Consider the following 24,046-nt stretch of genomic DNA (forward strand, 5'->3'; position numbering starts at 1 on the left):
AGCCCTTAGCTGAGTCAGGGAACTGAGGCAATTAAATTTTTGGTGTTCTTTGTAGTTAGCTTCCCCAAGGGATTCTTAAGTCAGTGCTCTTACTAGAAGAAATGCTTGCCAAGGCTTGCTGACCATGCATCTATACAGATCCTGGGAGTGCCTCTTCAGTTTTGCCAAGCCAGGTTAGCTCAAGTCACTGTCAAACTACTATTAAACTGGTTGACTGCTCATAGCTGAGCAGTGAGAGGCATAACTTCCAACAAAGCAGTAGTAACAACTATTGCAAATAGTACCATCATAAACTGCCATGGCCATTCCCAAATCCCACTTGGCAATTAGAGGGTAAACACTGAGGACAGAGGCAAGACATCAGGAAGCAATATCATCTGCATGGAAAAACCTGCAAGATACATAAGGTGAGATTTGCATATATACATAGGATTTGGGAATAATATCTCAGAAGGCTTAATTTGATTATAAAACATGGAGGAGAGTTTCTGTAAATCCTTTAGAAGGAAAGGTAATTCAGAGGTATAGCTTGCTGGCTCAAAACAAGAGCTCAGTTCTTTGAATGCTTAGTTCAGCAAGTGTCTCAGGTAAAAGACAGCATTGGTTACCTTAAAACACTTGATATACTATTTGTATCAGGAATTCTTCTATGCTTTTGCAATCGTGATTTTATCACAATAAGGTCAAGGCAGTTGGACACAGAAGAATATAAGTTTCAGTTAATTCTCCTAGGCTCTGAACCAGGTTGACATCAGCTTAAGAAGAAAGAAATTACACCCGGTGGTCCATAAAATAAGTTGTTCCACTAAACAAGTACTATTTGAAAGGAGAAAATCTCACATCCCTACACAATATTATTCATCCAAGTGGTAGCCCATTAGTGTAAATCATCTCTAGGCAGCCATTTACAAGGTATAGAAGATAATGGTTTGGCTGCAGAACATTTCTGAAGGAGGAAAATACTGTGAAAGAAGTGGAGGAATATGAAATGCTATTGTTGAAATGCCTGACGACTCTCATGTACTTCAACAGGGTCCACATCTCCGTATTCTGCAACCTGTCATTTACAAACTGCCGGAAGAATCCTGCATGAAAAACTGGCTGTAGCCAAGGCAGGTTGTACCCTACACAGTTGCTCTAATAATTAAAATTACGACAGAATTCAATCCCAAACCTACTTATTTTAGGTTATATTTCTACTACTTCCACCTACCTCAATATCCAGAAGTAGGTTAAAATTAAACTAACAGATTTTTTTATATTCCTGTTTTGCCCAAGATACCAGACGTATTCAAATAATCACTTTTTAAAAATATGGTTTTTTAAATGAGAACTATAAAAAAATTCCTGAAGCACTACATTATCTTTCCCACTTTCCTAACGGCATCTCCTCAAAGCTCATGGGATGATGGCCTGTAATTCAGTAAATAGGAGAAAGTTGTTCTGGCCCCTATACATACCTGAGTGCTCCTGCTAAAAGATGCAACTTGAGGATGACTACTTTTCTTTCTTTAAAAAAGCACACTACACATTTACTTTTGCTTTGTAGCTGTAAGAGACCTTTCACAAAAGCCAGTTTCTCTCAAGTCATTTATTTCCTTGCAAAATACAATCTACAACATAAAATACAAACCAGCATGTTTTCCTCTAATCCCCTTCAGCTACCACACTATTCAATGCTACTGTAAAGTAGGTGTGAAAATTTCAGATGGAAAACATGAGTTAGTTGGATCACATCCCCTTCAAATACCTCAGTTCTTTTGCAGTAGAAAAACTTAACAGGAATTCAGAGGTTTGGTTTTGTTTTCTTTATTTTTTTAAAGTTCATAGGAACTATTATACCAGAAGACAGAGTAAATGCTCCAACCTAAGATAGGGATCTTCTACTAGCTCCCCCTGGGGAAAGCATGACTGAGTTGTTAGCATCATTAGCCAGCAGGACAGTGATCTCATTTCAGTGACCTTGTTCTTTCAGCATCAGTGACGACTTACAATGGCAAAGCATTTAATATTAATATGTAAACTCTGTCAAGTGCTTTCTAAAATGTCAAGTGCCCCTCCCCCGATTTACAAGCTATTATTTTATAGATACTGTATTATGAAAGTGTTATGAAGTTATAAGAAGTTATTAATGCCTTTCCTACAGGCTGAATCTGCAGGTGACCGAGCAACTGGCTGTTATGGGATGCCTATTTGGGATAGATCAAACTAATTTTTCTAATGCACCTTGCCAGTATTTTATTTCAGAGAAGTGACAAGCTGTTGGCCTCAACAGCTGTAGTGCTGATGGTTCAAGAGGCAGCTAAGTTGGTAAATACAGAAGTTTTCAGACTGTGAGAAGCAAGGGGATGGCAAGAGGAGTACAGACATTACATACTTGATTACACTTTGTCTCCTCTTAGACTATAATCACCATCGGATGGACATGGCGTCTAAAAGTCTTTTATATTTACTTAACACATTCATAACTTCCCTGCTGGAAGCGGGTAGTCATTGCGTTAGAGGAATAACTGTGGAAATGCCATTCAGCACAAAGTAGCTCAGATCTACTTCCAGTAAGTTTCTCTACACACATTCCAACACTTGCTTTTCAGGAGGGTGCAATGATTTACAAACTATTCTTAAGCAGAGGAAGTTTCAACGGCAGATTGGTAACATAAACTGACAAGCTATATGTACCTGTCAACAATGCACAGGCTGTTGCTGTCTTTGGCCTGTAACAGTTGCCGTGTAAAAAATACTCCATTTTTCTTTATTTAAAAAAATCCATCATGTGAAGTCAGTGTGAGATCACGAGTATCTATAAGTATTTTGTAAATTTTCCACACTCAGCTGACTTCAAGTGTTAACGGCTTTAAAAACAGGAAAATAAAACCCCAAGTTTATGAATGTCTGACAACAAACTGTGTAATTAGTCGGCGTTGCTAAATCTGGTCTTGATACCACAGTGTCAACATCCATCAGGTGCAACCACCACATGCCGCTTCAGTCATTCTGTGGCTTTCTGTGGAAGTATGTGCAGATCTTCCTCATGGAAACTGAAGTGGTTGCAGCCTAGGAAAAAAAAAACCAAAACCAACAAGAAACGTTTCTAGGTTAACAGTTCATATGCTGCAAGAGTCTTAAAGTCGCCCTCCATCACTGCTCCAGTTTGGTAGCTTCCCAAATAAGATAGTAAATGAAAGGTTCTTTACTATAATCTGTTTGTCTCACAGATAAGAGGCTTACTACTACAGGAAACACTGGCTAAAACCTGGGGTTGTCTTACTGCCATAGGAAAAGCACTCTCCGCAGCTTCAGCTTCCCTACAGCAGATAAGAGGGCTGCAGATTTCCAAGATGTAGCAGATCAACAACTGCTGCTGTTATTCCAGGCACCTCCTCAGGCTTTGAGTACAACACAGGAGCATCCTGAAATCTGAACTAGAACATACTGGGCAGAAAAGATAATTGTTCTGTAGTAACCTTTCTCCAGGGCAAATCTTTCTGTCTTGTGTTTAAACACACACAGCATAAAGCACAAGGAGTTATAGGTTTACTATAACCAAGATTTCTTGGTACAACCACAATATGAAGAGTTCAGCTGCTATGTGTAACTTAAGGAGTGGTGGCTTGCCTACTTCACGTCTGATCGAAGTGCTGGAAGAGAGGAAATCAGGTAAGACATGAGATACTTTACCAAAATAAGCCTTAATGATGTCAACAACTTCCAGCATCAGATGTTCAATTGAGAGTACAACTAAAATTTGATGAGTGAAAATTTACCTAACCTTTACTGAAACAAGACTCAGTCAAAGACACTGTAGGACTCAGAGTGCAGTTTCAGACATGAGTCAAGTTCAGTTTGTTTTAAAAAATGTAATTATTGTTTCTCAGTTTGCATGTTAAACCCTCATGCCCTCATTGCCAACTTTTTTAGCTGCTTTACAAGCTTAACTTTCAGATCCTAAGATGAGCTCTGTGCCAGGCTTCTTGTACATCAAGAGTAGGATTATGTAGGTTAAGTCCTGTCTTCTGACTCTTCTGCAATTCCTTTGTTTTCTGCTAGTGTTCAGCTGAAGGAACTGAAGGCATTATTTAGCCCAATGGTTTTAACATGGGTAACAAATTATTTTGCTACCTGGGCTACAAGAAAATTTAGCTTTTTCTTACAATGCTAAAGTGGCTTTCCAGTAACATAAACAGGCAGATGTGACGGTGAACACATAAACAGTAGATCTGCCAGGAAAGGTGCTGTCATTATTGTGCATCTCAGAGTAGAGCTGTATTTCAGATGACGGCTACATCCTTCAAACACCCAACTGGGGACTGGGAGGATCTCTGAGCTCCTGCGTGCCCGAAGTCCCTTTAAAGTGAGGAACATCAACATCCTAAAAATTCTCTTCCGTCATGGAGTAGATTAGTAGATAACAGCATTAGTGTATCTGGCTTATTAGGCCAGAAATCATCCCTTTTGTCCATAATCCAAGGGATCAGATAATTCTTTGAATGCCTGAGCAGGAGAGAACAAACAAGGGGAGGGTGGCAGCTAGGGATAACTTCTTTCATGACCACTGTCACTGACCATCCTACTTACAGTTTTCAGCGAAGTGGCCGCTGCCACAGCCTCTTGTCGTTTGGCACTGGGACTGCAAGATGACGGGGGGCTGTTTGATGCACTCTGGCTGTCAGCTCTGCCAGTTCGGAGCTTCTCTCCCAGAGCAGACAACCAATTTTTTCTTTCAGGTGAACTGTTCTCTTTATCTACTACCTCAGTGTCTTTCCCGCATGGAGATCTGAAAAGATGGGGGGGAGTTTGAACGCCCGATGGATTAATATGGCTTCCAGGAAGGGAAGGCTGTTTTGGGCTGTGGCTGGAGCCTTCGTGGTCGTTATCCAAGTCAGACAGGCTGAGAGAGCCTTCATCACAAGCTTTTTGGTCTGCAGCCAAGTGACATAAATTCAGCTTGGATTTCTTAGCCACATGGTCCAGTTCAGTCACACAGCTACAGGCCTGCAGACACTTCTGCCCCACGTCGTCCTCCTTGCTGCAGTCAAGCCTTCTCTTGGCACGCTTTTCAAACTGTGAGTGTGGGGTTTTAGGAGGGCAAGCGGCTTCCAGGAGACCTTGGGTGACTTCTGCCAGGGCTTTTCTAGGAGAAGGAGCCTTTTTCCCCACTTCTGGAGGAGAAGAGCACGGAGTCCTTGTAACCCAATGTTTAATAGACATTTTGGAGGAAGGGATCAGTTTGGGAGAAGCGCATGGGCTAGCTCCACTCCGCTTGGCTGGGGTGCAGGCTGTGGCTGTCTGGGTTTTGAGAGCGCCCGTTGGAGTGTTTGTAGACAGGGGAAGGTCTCCAGAATAAATGGGAGCACAGGCAGCCGGCCGTGGTGAGGAAATGCATGGGCTGCCCACTGTGAAGGTCTTGGCAGGAGTACTCTGTGGGCTGGCTGGCAGTCCTGATAGGGGAGAAATAAGTAGTCTGATGAGGAACACAGAACGGCAGATTAAAGACAGCCCTTTTATAAACACCCCTTCCAACTAGGAGATTAATTCAGTGTTGACCCTGCTTCTCAGACATACCCTTTTGAATGAAAATGTTGCGTAAATCCCTCTAATTTCAGTTAAACTGGTAAAAGTCCTATGTAAAATCCTATATCATATTGATAAGTATAATACAGTATGTTTGTGTAATGTCTGATATCTGTCCCTTCTGTAATGAGCACTCTTACACAGCCAAGAGACTGACAGACGGACAAAATAGATCTTGAATCTTCCAAGTTTATCTAGCCTTGCTGGAAGCCTTGCAGTAGCTTGGTCCAGACAGGTCTGTACTGAGATGCTGCCTGAGAGCAAGGCTGGTCCTCACCTGCACTACCATCGTTAACTGAGATGAGGGACAAAGGTACTGTAAGCAGGTCCCACAGCTAACTACAATACCAAGGAAGCCTTACGCTATAATGCCCTACCATATGAATAATGCTCCTAGTCAGGTATTAATAGTTGCATATTTTAAAGATGAAAAAAAAAGAGTGAGAACAGGAAAGGACATACTTTCATTCTCTTGTCTTTTTGCTGGAGGATTTTCTGCAATGCTATATTAGTACGAAGATGGTAGTTATTTACCACACCCAGGGAAATGTGAGAAATTCTTCACCTCCTGAACAAGGACTTAAATGCCAAAGCAAATAAAATCTGTCACTGTAGTAAGTTATTTCTTTAAAACAAATGGTTCCCAAACAGGTATTTCACAGTGGCTTTTGAGCTCACTAGCCAAGATGTAAACCCCCCTGCTTTTAAAAAAGAGGTTCTGAATACCCAGCTTCTTAAAACAGTAGTCATAGGTAGGAGCACAAGGACCACACTAGTAACAGTGGGAATCATATATAGCAGAGATCTTGGCCTGCAGCAATATTAGAGGGTTTTTAAAATTTTTTTTTTTTAGGTTTTTTTATTTCTGGCACCTTCCAACAGGGAACACATTAGTGGGTTTGTTAGATGCCTGCTTTCTCATTCATCTAACTTGCGGTGATGAAATTAAATGGGATAGCACCTTAGTTACTCTATGCATTTCCAGTGCTGAGCACAAGAGCTCTAAACTTTTTCTGTATAGTGGGGGTTTAATCTGAACTCCTAATTCTCAGCATTAGCACTGTACTATAAGGCACTTCATTAGAACAATGAGAAGTCTAGTGTGAATAACCTGCCATTTTCTTTAGGACACCAGGCTGTCGCACAAATAACGTGTCGAGTGAGCACCTACATGACTCTTTGATTATATACCATACTAAGCCACTTTCAATCCTTCCTTTCACTGTATTATCTAGTATCCAAAATACAAGTACTGGTGCATTAGAGCAAAATTATATAGGATCGTGTATTAACAGATCCCACTACAAATCACTCTAACACACAAAAGAGAGTTAAAGGCTCCTTTGCTGATAAAATATGCTACTTCATAACAACTTGCTTCAATCTGAGCTAAGAGAAAGTAACTGCCAAGATTGGTTCTCCTAATCTTTACTTTAATGAGCACTTACAAGACAATAATATCTCAGCTGGGAAATTAGTTGCACTTAAAAATCTAAGCTCCTAGAGGTAGAAGAGAAGTAGCAAGCTCAGCAACTCTTGATCCCTAATGACCATCTACAAATTCATACAGGAGAAATATTGCATGACTAGCTGGGTATGAGCACTCTCAATCCCAAACCAGTCTGAAAGTTATACTGTGGAGACACTGGATAAGGGAAAAAAAGCTGTCCTGCAAGTTGGATGGGTGTCACAGCAAGAAGCAAACCCAAACTTGGGAAACATCCCCAAACTTGAGATAAAGAATACAAAGGTCTGCTTTTTTTTTTTATAAGACTACATGCATTATTCAAGCTTCTGCTAAGCCAGTTTCAAACCGTTTCCATTTATGCTGCCATTGCATGTAGTACAATACTGTAAATACCTGCAGTCAACCTGCGTAACACCAAAGCAGTTTATTTCCAATGTTTCCTACCTTCTCTGCTACAAATCTTCTAGAGTGATATTATCAGTCTCCGGATTTAAGAGTCACAAATTGTCTGTGCACAGGCTTGCTCCAGAAATTTGGTTACACAAAAGCATAGAGAAAGTAGTGTAACTTAGGGAAACCACAAAAATCATTTCCACAGAAAAGGAAACTGTGCTTGCTACACTTGATGATATAGGTCAACAGTCAATACACAACATCCATCTCACAATTTGTTCCACATAAATGGGTGTGGAACTACCTAGATCTCATCCCAGCAGGTCTGAAATAGTACTTAGCTTGCCAGCTCTGAATCAGTCTCTGCAGATAATTCCTATATTCTAAGAGCACGTGCTTTGTGTTCAAGAGCCAAGGTCAGCAGGAAGCCTGCTGTTGTGTTTGCAGTGTCTGTGTACTTCCTCTTCCCTGCTGTGTTACTTCAATGCAGCAAGAGCATGGAGAAATAAGTTAATTTTCTGGTATAATTGCCAAAGCTGACTTGTAAAGTTTTAAGTGTACAAGCTACTTTAGGTTTCAGGCTTCTGGACTAGACCTATGCTTACTTCTCTTTTGCTGAAACTAGTACACTAACTGATTTTTGAGCCCTCTCTGAAGCAGAGTGTGTACGCCCACAAACCATTTACCAGCTACAGAGCAGACCTGGCACTCTCCCTGCTATTGTCCTGGAAACTTCCTGCAAGACTGTTACTCACTGGCAAAAGGTTAGAGGTAATGTTATCCCATTAGTGGGATTTGGAGACCTTCAGCCTTTATTTGTGTTAGCCAAGGTGAAATTCATTTGGAGGGTGGCTAGAAAAGATAGGTGGAACACAGGAAGTCACACCACCAGCTGCTGGGAAGCTATTGTATTCTTAGTTTCAGAGCTACTCTACAGAGAAGCTCATCTTATTTCACTTTTTGGGGGGGTTATTCTACTTTCACCTACTCTACTGTAACAAAATGCGATTTTCAGACAAGTCAAAGTAGTGCTATGATCCAGGGCTCCTTTCTTCTGGTCTAGGGTACTGTCCAGTGAGTAGCTTCTCCATAGAGCCCAGATCTGCTTGCTAGCTGTGAGAGCATGCTGCACAGCTTGTCTGATTGCCTAGGCTTTGTAGAAAGGTGTTGCATTTGTTAACTAGCCTTAAAATGTGAATAGATGAACGCTACTGATTAATTCTGGAACATTATGATTACATCATGATTGTCTGTGTGCATTTTTGAAGTACTTTCACTATGTGGCATTTGTCTGTATAGACAGTCAGTACCACTGCATAAAGCTGAAGAAAGAGGTGTAATATTGATAGCAGCAGCAAAGAAATCTGTGCAGAATTCAGCTACTGGGCAGGAGGAAACAGTTCAGAGTTCCAAGGCTGTATATGTCCCGTCAGCCCTTTACTGGGTAAACTAGAAAACTGGAAAAACCATATGATCTTACTGTTCTCAGTTATGATTTGATATAAAAAAAAGTGTGACTTGTTGCTACAGTGCATGCACACATGACGTCTCCTTTGGCTGTTCAGTTATTGAACCCTGCTGATACCCACCAAAGATCTGGCTGCCCAACAAGCTGTATTAATGAATATTTGCTTTGCAGTCTGGTCATATAGACTTCGGCACACTTGTAAGCTATTTCAGCCAGCTTGTCTTGTTGCTGGCACAAGTATTTACAAGTAGAAGTCTTTGTCTGGCTATATGAATTATTGCCTAATATGAAAAAAAATAGAAGACTAAGACAAGCCAAAGGCTTTTGTTGATACAGAGAACAGTCAAAATTCAGAAGCCATGTTGCAGAGCAAGATATCTCAGCTCACAGGCCTTACCTGCTCCACGTTGTTCTTCTGGTTTCTTTTGAGTGACCCAGCCCACCAAGTTGATTTTGCTGAATCCTGATTTCTCCTCCTCAGGACGACATCGTAAGCGCCAAATCCTCACAGTGTTGTCATCAGAGCACGTGGCAATCTACAGTATAAATTAGTTTGTTAGAGTAACCAGGGCACATCCTATGGATCACTGGCCAAGTGAGCTAGAACAGTTACACCCGACACACCATGCCAATATGAATGAGGGTGAAACCTGGTTGAGGGGGGACAAGATTTGCCCATAAAACAAATAAAACAACCCAACTCTGTTTCGTTACTGTACCAGACAGCAGTATTTGCTTTAAAGCGGGCAAGGCTGCCGCCTTCATGTCTTTCTGCTAGAGAAATCTCGGTCACCAGTAATGGTTTGCCTTGCATAACTCTGTAACAGATGGCAGGCTGCTCAGGAAGGGCCAGGACATATTTTGAGATTTCAGTCACTCGATAGACAAAAGCGGCCATGCTGCTTTTTGCACCTGCATCTAGGTCTGTTACTTAGGACCTTTTCTGCTTGTGGATGAACATTTGCAACACAGTAAAAAGGTGACATTGGAAGGCTGTTGCACTAGCCTTTAAGTGCTATCTCTTCAGAGTCAGACGTCAGCAGTATCTGGCAGGGAAACCAACTCTGCTAGAAACATTGGTCTAGATTTCCGCCGCAGCATCACGTGCTCCAAAAGGATCTGTGGAATCTCTTCCGAAGAAGCAGCGGAACCCACCTATCCCACATTTTATGGATCTCTTTGGACAGATTAGCTGGCGACTGACATGGGAATCAGCAGCAAGAAAAAGGAAGTGCTGTGGCCAAAGTTCATAGTAATCTGGATGGGAAAGTGCCTCTATGACCTCTGTGACACCAATATTGTCCCTATAGAAAGCAACTTTGACTCTCAAATCACTCCAAGCAGCTTCCTGAACTGTCTTAGCACCACATTTTCCACTTTTCTTCATGCTTTGGCATCTGTACAATGGCTGACTATTTCTTACCTGCGTCAGTAACGACTTTAAAGGCTGTATTGGTCTGCGTTTCCAACACATCACGATCAGGATGTTGGGCTACCTCTAGATCACAAATTTAATCTAAAATGCTAATTCTCATATTTTTGGGTATCTTACACAACTAGAACAATTCCTCCTGTTTGCCTGCAAGACTCGACCCTCCTACACTGCAATGCTTTTCTGAAGACTCAGTGCTATAGTGCAAGCTAGGGAAAGTGGCTGACTTGTTTGATACTGTGGGGTGAAAGAAACTCTGGCTATTATTAGGACACTGTCTAGGATTTTTCAGGGTTATTTCTCATTTTGAGCTAGGCCGATCACTTGAACCAACCTCCTGCTGCAGTTCTCTTCCTGTTAGTGATACCCGGTGCATAATTACTGACCCAATTTCAGTGTAGGTTTTTGGGTGTACACACAAATATGTCATAAAAAACAGCTCAGATTTTTAAAAAAGGTCACAATGGAAAGAGTCCACATGTTTTTTAAAGGGCATTCAAAACTTCTTGCCGCTCTGTACAAGACTAGCAGATTTATCAATGGTCAGACAGGTAAGGAAGCTGTCAGTATGGAACCACAAAACAAGCTTTTGGCTTATGAAAGCCCTGATTAAATGGTTTCACAGTTTTGTCTCCTGCAGGTAGTGTCACAAACTCTCATCAGTAGAGGTCTTTGTTCATTTGCAATTTCCTAGGTCTTATCAAATAGCCTAAATTATTTGAAAATAATGAAAAAGTTCTGATACATTGTACTCATGTGACAAGCTTGGTTTACTGTGCCCCCAAATGAACATTTTTAGAAATTATTGAGTAAAAATTTCCTCCCAAATAAACAAATACTGCTGGAATTTTGAAAAGCAGGTGTTGCCACATTACATCTATTGTTTTATGGGAAAGACAATTTTCCAGAAAACAAACCTTAGTGAAGTCTGAAGGACACCAAGCAATGGAGGTAACTTCTTGAGAGTGACCAAGGAGTACCCGTGGAGGAAGGCTGGGCTCAGAAACCTTAAAAATTCCATAGAAAAACAGGTATACAATCAGAAGCCCTGCAGCCTAATATACATCACTAAGAAAAGACCCCACAGCCCACCTGTGAAGCATGTGAATACTTTCCATCTTTCCTATATGAGGCAGATAAATCAAATGCTCTCAGCCTGTCATCATGAGGCAACAACCAATGGAGCCCTAAGAATCAGTTCATGTTTCATTTCTAGAGGTGAAGCAGCTGGTCAGCACTGAGATGTACTGACATGCCTGGAAACACTTGTTGAATTCCTGCTGCACACAGGATTTCTGCCTCCAAAGTTGTCAGCCCAAAACACGACACAAGCATTTTACCTCTACCTGTTCTAGGTAAGATGCTTAAAAGTTTGGGAAGCTCGTACTTTGAATCAAGATAGGCAAATATATTCTGCTAGCGTTTTACAAATGTCCCAATCACAGGTCAATGGTTTATTAAAAAAATAAACCCGCCACCAACAAAATCCTATAGATGAACCTTCACTGCTTCAGAACTGGCATTTGTGTGACTGCCAGGTGGCTGTACCTCCTCCAACCAACCAGCTGGATCAGAGACCCACTTAAGAGTTCATAAAAAAGCTCCCTAAATCACTCATGTTCATTAAACTGATCTCCATTTCTCTTACACCCTTCATAAAAATCTTTCTCCTGTTCTACAGTATTACTATTAATCTTCGATTACAGCTCATGTGACAGATACAGCTGATGCTAGCATTATGTGACCCAAGAAAGAAAACACACATGCATACACACACAGAGAGATTATATCCAAGTTTTGCATGCTTTCAGCAGACAATCCTTTCTGGAACTATGAGTCACCATTATTGATGTGACATTATAAGGGAGATTTATCAAGGGGATTTGCATAAATGACTAAGTAAATGAACAGATCGTTCAGTGTGTGGGTAAAGGAGTAGACATTACATTCAGATTTCAAAGGAAGATGCAAGACATTGGGGAAGGCTTCTGATTTACACACAAGTATTTCTCTTGTGGATCACCTCCTACAACAGCCTACAAAACCGCAATTGAATATCCAGCTTCAGATCTTAAGTTGTTCTGATATAAACAGGTTCATCTTAACAGGCTGCTTTTCTTTTTCTGGCATAGCAGAAGCAATCACTTGACTAAACATCCACTAAATGCCTTGGTCAGAATATTCCCTTCTCTGCCAGAACATGCAATACCATGGAAACTAAATCCCTATTTAGGGAATAAACAACAGGAGATCTAGGTGCAGAGAACACCTTTGTTTACATTTAATAGTGGTCTTGCTATACACACATAACACACACAATAGCTGTCTAGTAGCAACTGGTTGCTGAAAGGAAAGCAGAGGAAGAGACTTATTCTTGCTGGGACATGCTGGTTTTACACTATACTAGTGTAAATTAAACCAACTTACATTATTGTGAAAGGAGGATGCATAGTTATAGCTGTGTCCACTGTGTTTGGCAGAAAACAGTCGGCCAGTCTGCGCATGTTAAGTCAGGGTTAGCTACAGCACATGCTGCTTTTTGCTTGATTTGACAGGATATTGGTGGGGAAGTTAGAGCTATTGTGGAAAGGTTAAAAAGAGAAACCTAGGAAATGAGACTTTATTAGTTACTCTACTCACCGAAACAGCTGTTGTATCCATCTTCAAGATTTGGCATAAAATGGTGTATATAGTTTTATGCACCATACGATACCGAAGCACTTAAATACCAATGCTGGGACAGCCCAAAGGCTAATTTAATACGGTCACCTCAGAGTGGTCTGTACCAGAGGATTCAAAGGACAATGGAAGGATGGAAGTATATGTCTATAAAAGGTATTTTTTTGTTGCAGGAAGGTAGTTCAGCTAGGTACCATCTTTGTAGAGAGAAACCTCTCTGCTTGCTGACTTTCATAATCTTAGAGCTGTTCAAGAGTCATTTCATTAATCGATGAACTAGTAATTAAAAAAAACACCAACACAATAAAGTGAGCGTTCATCACCTGGAAGTGATTTATGTATGGAAACAGACTGAAACAGCGTCCTTGTCAGCAATAACTTCTAGCCACAGTATTCCTTGGGAATTGCTGACCCAAACACAAATTAGCACTGCTGCAAAAGTTTCTGAAAGAAATAATCTGAGTGGACAAAGTCTTGCTCTGCCTTTCTTTCCTTGCCAAGGTCTTGCTCTACCTTTCATTCCTCTCTAGATAGAGAAAGCTAGCGCTCTTCATTAAGTTCTTTCCAACATTACCTGTTAATTGCTCATGCAATATCTGACCATGTTTTTTTTCACAGCATAGTAAGTCCTCATCCCAGGAAAAGATACATGTTTCAGAGTCAGTAAAATCTGCCAACATTTAAAACAAATTAAGAAGCCTCTGGATATGACAGATCTCAAAAGAGATAGTTTCGCTGGAAGTCCCACTTTCTAACATGACTGTGGGATTAAAATAAAAGTAATCATCTGATGATTTATTTAATAAATATGCAATACGATCTGTCACCCACGTGTGATAGCAACAGAAGCCTTCTGTACATGAACGCATTTTAAATGTGCTTAAATGCTTAAACTTTGAGATGTAATGACATCCTTGAATACTCTCAACCCAGTCCCTGCCTGCGTTTCAAGAAAGTATCGAAACATGTGAACCCAGGATGCGCAACCCAAGTTTGCACAGGTATTTTTGCTGTACTCGCTCGGAACATGAGGAATGTTAAAATTACACCACTTGGCATGGGCGTAGCCATGCTACTGCACTCCTGCTACTTCTGAGTAAGCAACCTAGCTGCTTACAAGTGTTCTCCAAATCAAAGAGAAGACATGCTCAAACCACAATCACAGCAGGCTGGCCCTCTGCTCTTAAAGGTTTGTATTTTACTTTCAAACTCATTGTGAAAGGGGTACACAAGTCAGCATTCCTTAAAAATTATCCCAAACCTGAAATAAGCAGTCACCTGTGGTCTGTTCAGTCTATTCTACTTCAGATAAGAAGTCCACTCTGTTCCTGCATGGCTGTCAAGTATGAAGAGCCAAACTTGAAGCACACCTTATTCTGAGGTCCCTGCTATTAACTTGGTGACATTTGCCTTTCCTGCACGTCAGCACAAGATGCCAAGTGACGAAGCCTCTGGGCTGTCAGACAGTGCTTTGGAATTTTGCTGAAGGCTCTGGCTGAGCCCTTGCTGTAATACAAAGGCTTTAACTACTGTAAAGTAAGCATGAGAAAAAGCTATGTCTGAAGCAAGAGCTGGAAAAAGGGGAAGCAGGGGGAAAGATTGCCCTTTAAAACAATTAAATTGTTAGGTTTCTGTTAATGTGCTCCATTGCTAAATATGAACCGAGAATTGTCTGTCTACTTGTCGTAGGTGGCTGAATCACCAGGATTGAAAGAGGATTTTAATGCCCATTAAAACCAGATTAAGATCAGCAACTTGCAATAAGCAGGAGTGATGAGAGACGTATTGGTGGCAGGAGGTTAGCTCTGTTTTACATTAAACAGTTACGTCTAGCCTTGACAGCAACACAGTCTGAGCACAACATGCCAGGAGCTAACCCCACGCTGCTGCAAGTAGGAGTGGGAGGCAGGGAGTGTCCTACGTGAACATGAAAAGCAAATAAAATGAAAGTGGAGCAGCTCCAGGTTGCACACATTGGTCTCTCCCAATCGCCTCACCTTCCAGATGTATGCGTTGCAGTCACTCGAACCACTGACCAGGAACTGGTCATCTGGGCTGGTGCTGGATTTGATGTAAAAGGTTGAATTCTGGTGCCCGCTGAAAACCGCCACTGTGAGGAGAAAAGAAAAAAAGAAAATAAAAGCCTCACTCAATGCACAGCCGTAGAGTCGGTTGTGCAAGCAGGGCTGATCTTACAGGCTTTTCCTGCCTAGCCACATATCCTCTGGAGAAAGTGGTTGCACTGCTCCCTTGCTCTGGGGATCTGGGGCAGGAAGTCTTTATTATTCAACTGGAGCCCTTCAGGCTTCCCAAACAAAGCAGGTTTACCTGAACAGCTCTCTCCACAGCATTAGGAAGCAGCGGCAGTTTCGTTAAAGCTTTAGCTTCACCCATGTCACAAGCAGGCTGAGACATCACCTGGGCTGCCCCACTACTCTGGTTAAGGTTCCTTGTCTCTTCCTCTCTCGGCCGCCATCACCAGCCCCGCTATGTTAACAGGAGCAGTCACGCAGATAGCATAGCGAGGGCCTTCTTCCACCCAGGTGGCAACAAAGGCACTTGCTGCTCCTTCCTCCTGCTGCCAGCATCTTTATTTCATCAACAAAACTTGCATCGTGTCAGCCACACTCGCTGGTTGCCTATATTTAAAGCCTCAGTAGTGTTTGCTAAAGCCTTGAAACCATTGCCCTGAATGGCTGTCATTTCCCCTATTGCGAGGACCAGAGGAGCTGGCAGCCGGCACAGGAGCTGAGTGTGGATCTAGAGCACTTGGCCGCACTACGTCTCATCAGGGCAGAAAGGGCGAGTTGAAAAGTTGCGAGACCTCAAAAGATCCCTTGGTTTTTACCCGCAGCTCTCTCAGTGTGGCAGTTACAGGACAGCACGTCCTTTCCTAAGCGAGACCTACCAGCAAGTCCTGTTACAGTGAGGATTTCCTCATGTCCCCCTGCAACCTAAAGCTGCCTACATACCAGATAAGCGCAGCCGCAATCGGGATGAAAGCCAGCAAGCGAGGAGAGAGGCACCAACCTGCGGGCAGGCGCTGCCCTCTGCGGGAAGAGCGGCACACCGAGAAGCCGCATATGTTTCATCCAGCTGGATGAATCAAGATTTCTCACTGGGTTTTATCGGCTGCACACCCAAGGCAAGAGCTCCATGAGGAGGCTGAGGGCAGGATGCCCTGTGCTTTGGAGAAAGCCCACTCCTGCCTGGGGACAGGCTAGCGAGTGTATTTCCACAGCTCAGCAGTGGCACCCGGGGTTAACGTCAACAACCGACCTATTAATATTTACTACTTGCACCACTTCTCGACTCTGGAAGCGTTCCCACCCACCAGACTGCCTTCCTGAAGAGCAGACAGAAGGACACATTGTTCATTTAATTTCAATTAACTGAGAGACTGAGAAAAGGCAATGGAAACTAAATCATGTGCCTGGCTGGAATGTATCTAACAAGTTTTGCTGCTTTCTGAGAAGCAGCCACTGGCCTATGACATAGCAGCTCAGTGCACCAAAATCTGTGGGCCGCCTTGTCAATGTAAAGGTCACAGATACAGAGCTGAAGGAATCTAAAAAGCTGAAGTATCTCCAAAATATGCTGGGGATGCTTTCTCCCAGAAACTGTGGTAGAAGCTAAATTTAAAAGACACCTTAAAATATCTGAATATGACCATTTTACATGGTTTCATATCTAAGAGCTTGAAAAATCAGTCAAGCAGAAGATTCAAACTTGCTTCATGTGGGTAGCAGCTGGACACTAGCCATTCCTCACCAGATAACATGCAAACTACCCTTAGTCTCAGTCTGGGTGAACCAGTACCTGCACTTATGTAAATTTTTGTGCTATTAATTTTATGTGGATGGGTTAACACAAAATATGAACAGCCCTTGTAACAGGTGCCTTCTGTCCCAGGTAGCTTTAGACATAACAGCATGGAATAGGTTTCCTAAGCATTCAGGCTGGTCTCTCTAAGTCACAGGGGGAAACTTGCCTTTCTATGCTCTGTAACACCTATTTTTTGCAGCTGTTTCCACAGACATCATGCTTACCTGGAATGGTCCTTAAACTTGTCATATTGAACATGTAGATACTGTCATCAGTGCAGTTAGCAAACAGATTAGCACCCGTGGAATCCAAAACCAGGCTAGAATATCCTATAGACAAAGAGAGCAGTTCTTCATAAGAAATAATTCCACAAAAAGCATTTTGGAAAACAGGCATTCTCAAAGAAACGCCTAGAGAGGAAATTTGGAAAGGATCTCTATCATGTACGACATTGTCATAGTAAAGTTTATTTGTTTGACAGAGCACTTGCTGGAGAACGAAAGTTTCTAAAACAAAATCTACATGTTCTCATGAGGATTCATGGTGGTATTTAGAGAGGAATCTCACCTTCAGAGCAGGCAAGTGATTTATTTGATAGTTTCAAATGGATAACAGGAACAACCAATTGTAGAAGCAGAGATTAAAAATAAATAGGAACCCTCACGCTTTGGTAGAATAAGCCATCCTCTGATTTGCTAGTGATTTAGGTTCAAGAAAAATCTCTCCCTGCAAGCAAATTATTTCACAACCAGCTCCTCAAGTATTTCCCTTCTGTTCTTGGGACTGACACTGACCATTACCACATAAAAATAGTTGATTAGACAAGTCATCAGGAATTACTGTGTTGCATCAGAGCATTGTAAGGCATTAAGATACAAAGAAGCACAGAGCAATAAGAACAAGAGCACTATTGTTTTTGATAACAAACAGCTTCAAGTATTGCTTGACTCTGGAAGGTTATGATGTAAAAACCCAGTCTGGTCTGTTGTCTTTGCAAGATACAATGCAAGGAAAGAATTCAGTCTGATTCCTACTCATGCATCAAAATGACTAGCTAAATTCTACCTCAAGAGCCCTATTATTCCCTTATCTCCATTTCTGAAAATGCACTGCTGAAGCTTATGCAAGTTTTTATCATTGGTGCAATGATACAAAAGTGGGACACTTTCACTCTTCAACTTGAAAATTTGGTATAGGCCATCAAAATACCCTGCTGACCTTGTCAGTCTGATCAATAATTGGCTAAAAAGATAAAAGATGGCACTGTCAATACTTCTTAAATTCACTTTGCACTTTAACAAACACATCCTCCAATAACTTACCAAGTTTGCGAGTACTCGTTCCAGGGTAGCAAAAAGACTTGAAAGGCACCGGGTCCTGACGGTAAGCTGCATAGTTCTTGCGCAAGTCCCATACTTTGATCACACTGAAATAGAAAAGCACAAGCGTCTTCAGCTTCAAAATTTCTTTTGCAATGCTGGTAGGGCCTTCTAAGAGCACAGGAAGACAGGTCGCTCATTACCGAGGACTGTCCAGTGCTAAGGAGCACAACTGAGCAAGAGTAGAGCAGAGACATGCTGAACGCAAAACAATTGCTCTGCTGGTTATGGATGAAGAAGCAGCATTGTCTTCTGTAACTAACACAAGATGCAACACAAGCCCGCAAGTCAACTTTCTTCAACTAGTAAAAGGAAATACAAGGATGCCAGGAGCAAGCCCCTCATGAGTCACAGGCAGGGGAGTCAATCTTATCTGCCTCAGAAAGGCTCTGACCACATACAGCCTCCTAAAGAATCGAGTTCTGAGAGGGTAATCGCCATGCTGATCAATGAGACAGTTTGCTTGAGCTCCAAGATCAACAACAGATCTGGCACCTAAAAGAATGCATCCTTTGTAACTAAAGGCAACATTTTCTCGAGCGTGCCTACACATATCCAGGCAGCAACCACCCACTTGCATCCCAAAACAGCTCACTGTCTAACAATAGCCTGTTTACTTGAAGTCCAATAGGTCCATGAGAATAGAGAGATGATAAGAACTGCTCTCGTTCTGCCCCATAGCTAAGGCATTAAAAGGAGCATTTACCACGTGCACAATTTGTCCCAGCACTGCCATCTCCAGTAAGGAAGAAAAGCAGCATTCAGCTTTGCCAAAGCAAGCTGGCAGCGTAGCGCTGCTGATTCTACCTAATGGCAACTGTAGCTTTGTGGGCCACTGTTTGATCTTAGGAAAAAAACGCCCCATCTTTTTATGCCACTAAGAAGAACATGCAGAATAGACAGAAAAGCGAGCGTCCTCCCTCCTTACCCATCAACAGCTCCTGCAGAGATAAGAGTGTGCTCATCCTGAAGCAGCACCACAGTTACACTCTGCTGGAAATCCTTAAAGGAAAAAAGAAGAAAAAAAAAAGATAAAACCCACAACTTTATTTTCTTTCAAGGTCAACAAGATCTTGCTGCTTAGTCCAAGGCCAAGTGAATACCGAGGAAACCTCCTCCTAGCCAGGCAGGAGAACCTGGAAATACCAGATGCCAGTTAGGACACAGCAATCCTTCAAACACTCCCACCAGTGAAATTGCTACTGAGAGGTAAGTGTTTGAGGTTATACCTTTCAGGTCAGAGATAAGAGAGCTGCCTTCATCACAAGGTTTAATAGATTAAATAAGACCACGTCTTGCTCCAGGAAGGCAGTTATTGGTGTGGTCAAATTAGGGGGGGGGGGGGGGGGGGAAAGATGGAAAAAAAAATTACAACCCTCTCTATCTCCCCCTTCAAAAAAGGAATTCTGGAGCACTCCTTTACTCTCTGGAAAAAGAAGATGTATTTTCACATGGCATTTGCACAAAGAGGGCTTTGATGGCACATGGGTTGTTAGACAACTAAACAATGTCTAAAATTAGCCGTAGCAAGTGACCATTACAAAAAAACCTCCCTCTGCAAAGATAAATTTAAGCATTTACCTCATTCAAGCCAAATATTTCTCACAACAATTACTTAGGAAGACTTCCATGAATAACATTGTCCTCAGAAGACAGGCCTACATTTCGTTTGTTCCCCAGATACCTACCACCAAGGGAGCAAGTCCTCTTAGGTTCTGCCTCTTCTTCTTCGGTTTGGAAGGAGTCTGCTTGTCAGCCACATTGTGTGCTCCACTGATTTGATTCACTTGCCTATAAAATCCATCTGAAAAAAATCAAAGACATCCCAGTTAATAGTTTCTATGCAATTTCGCCATCACTTTAATAAAACAGGGAGCAGTTTGGAAAAAATCCTAAAAAGTGGCTGAGACTAACCTTTAAGATCATTAATGTATTCTGAAAACAAAAACTATAAGTTACATACGAAACCAATGAGAAGAACACAGTAGAAAACAGGAGCATATATTGCAAAAAATTGCAGAGGTCAATGTAGCGTGGACACTGAAGCTAGACTGAAGCTAGAACTGGCCTAGGCAGGCTGCCTTTGGAAATCATTTCCTCTTGGTCTGGTCGTCAGCATGCATCTTCCTCTGGAGTGTTCAAGCCATTTCATCCTGAGTACGACTGTACTCACAGATAGGTTTCCAGTGCTTTTCCACTCAACTTCATAATTTTCTATTAGCCTTTTGTCTGCTACTCCTCACTTTATGAAACTTACTGCTTTACTAGAGTAAAGTGATTTTTCTACTTTTTTTCCTATACCTTCCACTTCAGTCATGTGGAGCCTCCCTTTTCCCCCACTTGCCAGTTTGAAGAGCCAGGGAACCTGGGACAGATGAAAGAGTGAGATGTGTTCTGGCAGCACAGGCCAGGAAACTTCTGGGACAGAGCAGGGAACTGGGAAGAGGCATAAGGGCATGACCTGACCGGGGAAGGAAAAGCTCCAGGAAACAGAAAGAAAGGAGTAGAATGAGCTCACCCAGCATTTAGTAGGTGTTCCCACAATAAATTCAGTTGCTCCCAGCACTCACAAGCTCCTTTGCTCCTGCACTTTCTGCCTGCCTTCCTACTCTGGCAGGAGCCTTCCCAGCTTTGCTGCATCCCTCTGAATGGCTCTGACCTAAGCACTCTCACGCAGCTCATCTCTCTCTGTACTGTCCCACACAAGGATGTATTCTGTACCCCCTTATCTCCTTACCAATACACTGGGTATTATCAGGACACTATGTATATCACGCTGCAAATCTGAGACTGTTAGAAAGCAGAAAAACGTATTAGACACAGAAGAAATGCCTATTCCACCCTTTTACTGCACTAAAGCAGTCCACTGTTATCTGACAATCTTCTTCTTACTTAAGTGTTGCCTATATTGTAAGTGAAAGCATTAGTCCAACATGTACATCTAAGTACTATTTTTATATGAGATACCAAGCTTTTTTGATACATATCTGAAAGTTCAGTTACCTTTCTTGTTGCATCTGGTATCCCAAACCATGATGTTTCCGTCTCTGCCTCCAGTACAGAAGACAGCTGAGAGAAAGAAAAAGAGTGCTACTAGCTTCCAAAAGTCCTAATTTCATTAACTGAATGCAGTACAATGCAATCTATGTGCCTCTGGCTCTTCTGCCCCAACACTTGGGATGCCAGTCCTAGAAATACAAAGATCAGGCCAGTGTTCTGCCATGCTTTTTGAATAGTTTCCTTATTCTTCCTCATCTTTCTTTACTACTACTCTAGAGAAAACAGCTTATGAAAAGAGTATATTTACACACTTAGGTATGGAAGTAAGGGCTGAATGATTTCAATATCATGTCTTAAACTTGCCCAAGATCAGAAATGTGCAGATGTTAGCATCAGGTCACCGTGAAATTCAAACAAGTTAGTTTTCCTTCACTGGCTAGGTCGCTGCTCCGTCTGCCTCTGCTATTTGTAACTGTCAGTTTCCAAAGCCCTTTTTAGCCCCAAAAGTACCGATGTGCCAGGGGGAAAGAAGAAGGAAAAAAACAGGCAACAGACAGCATCACCATTTACCTTTCTCGAATCTAGAAAAAGCAACTGACTTGAGGCTACACTGGTGACCTTTGCATATGCCGAGAAGCTCTCCGGCTCTCACATCCCACACCTTGGCTGTCTGATCTCCTGAAGCAGTGACCTTCAGAGGAAAAAATAAAAAGCTTTAGTCATTTTCTGCACACAGTTGCCAAAGCATTAAAAATAAAATCAGATGGCAGAAGACATGCTTACAATCCTGTGTTCCCCTGGTACCCAGGCAAGGTCAAATACAGCATTGGAGTGAGCCTGCCATTCTAACAAGAAAACAAAAGCCAAGATTAGTTCAGTGCATTGCAGCATGATATTTTGCAGAAGACTAACGAACATCAGACACTGAAATCCAAAAACTTGTCAACAGCTTGCCTTAGGCATGAAAAACAACACAGAACAATTCACCTACTACTGCTGTTCTAAGAGCACACTCACACTGCTGCTTGGTAAAGAAGACTCAGCAAAGTATATGAAAAGATTTAAGTACTGCCCACATTTATGTTTAAATGACTTGCAAAAAGCTTTCTTTGATTCCAGTAAATCACGTACTTGTCACATCAAATGAAGATCACATTCTATATAATGCTTACCCTTAAAGATGAGTTTGCTGGTAGTTTGAGCTTCAGTATCATACAGTCTAACAAATCCTTCTTCATTTGCAACTGCCAGTACATGCTCCAAATTCGGGGCTGAAAAGAAATTCAAACGTATTTGTGTATTATGTTGCTATTCTTCATCATGCCCCTGCTCTTTGTGAAGGGCCACAGACGCTTTAAACAGGGTACACAGCAAATAGATAGATAGCTGTGCAATAAGCAGTATTTACATAGCAATTTAAATGTTCAAAATGCAGAAATATTGGCAAGCATTTTTTCTAGATGTTCCATTCAGGAGCTACGACACATGGGCAGTCAAATGGCTGCAGGAGCAACTTCTGAGATAATGGCCTCTTTCACCAGCTATAATAGTTCTCTAGTTATAGTTTTCTGTATCTATACCACTTATCATCTACAACCTCCAGTACTTTCTATGGATCTGAGTTGGAAAAGCAGGAAGCTGTCTTGGAGAAATGCATAAGCTCACACCAAAACCAGAGTACTACAAATGAAAGAGTTTTGCCCTAAAGATCCAGGAGCCTCCACACTTACTTCACTCACCATGAATTTACCATGGGGAAACGTTACATGTGACAGCCTAGCGACATCCATCCACCTCTTTGATTTCTACATACCATTCTCCATCCTGTTATATCGTTTCTAGATTTTGAACAAAGCCCAATTTTTCAACTGTGTAGCCTAGCACTGTCACCAAGAGGACATACCTTGAAACAGACAAAACTGGAACAAAGAGACATTAAAATAAATGCGTTGTAGTTGCTTCTTTAAGGGAATACTTTCCACCAGTATATCTAGGAGCACCACGATCCAAGTTATATCACATCTAGGTGCAAGTACACTGTTACCAGCTCACTTTAAAACAATCGGAAAACAAATCATGAGACATAATTTAAAAAAAAAGCTGACGGCGGTGCCCACACCCTGGCCCCTAAAAGAGCCTTTGGAAGGTGACTTTACCTGCAGAAAAGGTGCAGCCGAAAGGAGGGACCGGCATTCCCGTTTCCCCGTAGGACAGGTGGTCATCTTCTTGGCTGCACTGGTAGCTGTCCAAGAGATGCTGCAGGGGAAGCGGCGAGGACCGACCTACAACGAGACAGGCGGACCGTAACGGCACCAGACACCACAGACTCGGAAGCGAGGAGCCCCGCGGCCCCCACAGCGGCTGTGGAGCCGCCCGAGCCGCCCACTCCGCCGCTGTGGGGGGGGTCTAACCCTGGCTCCGAGACCACTGCTGCGGCAGCGGGCGGCCCGGGCTCAGGGGGCAGGGGCAGCGGCGGCGCGGTGCGGGGCGGTGCGGGGCGGTGCGGGGAGCGGCGCGGCCGCGGTACTCACGGGGCGGCGCGGCTGAGGCGCGGCGGAGCAGCGCGCGGCATAGCATGGCCAAGAACAACCCGGCGCGCGCGGACCCGGCTCGTGGCGCCAGCTCCCGCCACCGACTTACCCGCCAAACGCCCCTCGGCCCCTCATTGGGCAGCAGGAGCCCGCTGCGCCTCGCCCTGTCTCTCTGATTGGGTGGCGCAGAGGGGCAGGGCCTCTAGACCGCACCCACGCTCCCGTTGTTCACCGGGGTGCAGCCGCCGCCAGTGGCTGCTGCCGGCCTCGCGCCTGCGCACAAGTCGCGCGGCGATGGTG

General features: G+C 42.8%; 1 protein-coding gene across 1 annotated transcript; it reads right to left on the bottom strand.

Annotated features, from left to right (window-relative positions):
* Positions 1–1,619: 1,619 nt before the first annotated feature.
* DTL (denticleless E3 ubiquitin protein ligase adapter) lies at positions 1,620–23,837 on the bottom strand. The gene is made up of 15 exons (XM_087775187.1): positions 23,747–23,837; positions 23,372–23,497; positions 22,388–22,486; positions 21,999–22,060; positions 21,786–21,906; positions 21,219–21,284; positions 19,904–20,019; positions 19,144–19,217; positions 18,159–18,262; positions 17,061–17,165; positions 15,009–15,121; positions 11,250–11,339; positions 9,298–9,436; positions 4,576–5,438; positions 1,620–3,054 (listed from the first exon to the last, which is right to left on the bottom strand). Exons 1-15 carry the CDS (start codon positions 23,790–23,792, stop codon positions 2,986–2,988), a joined length of 2,193 nt encoding a protein of 730 aa, XP_087631313.1. The 5' UTR covers positions 23,793–23,837; the 3' UTR covers positions 1,620–2,985.
* Positions 23,838–24,046: the final 209 nt, after the last annotated feature.

This window comes from Nipponia nippon, unplaced genomic scaffold (genome assembly GCF_047370975.1).
Source record: "Nipponia nippon isolate SJK-2023a ecotype South Korea unplaced genomic scaffold, ASM4737097v1 scaffold_4, whole genome shotgun sequence".
Lineage (NCBI taxonomy): Eukaryota > Metazoa > Chordata > Aves > Pelecaniformes > Threskiornithidae > Nipponia > Nipponia nippon.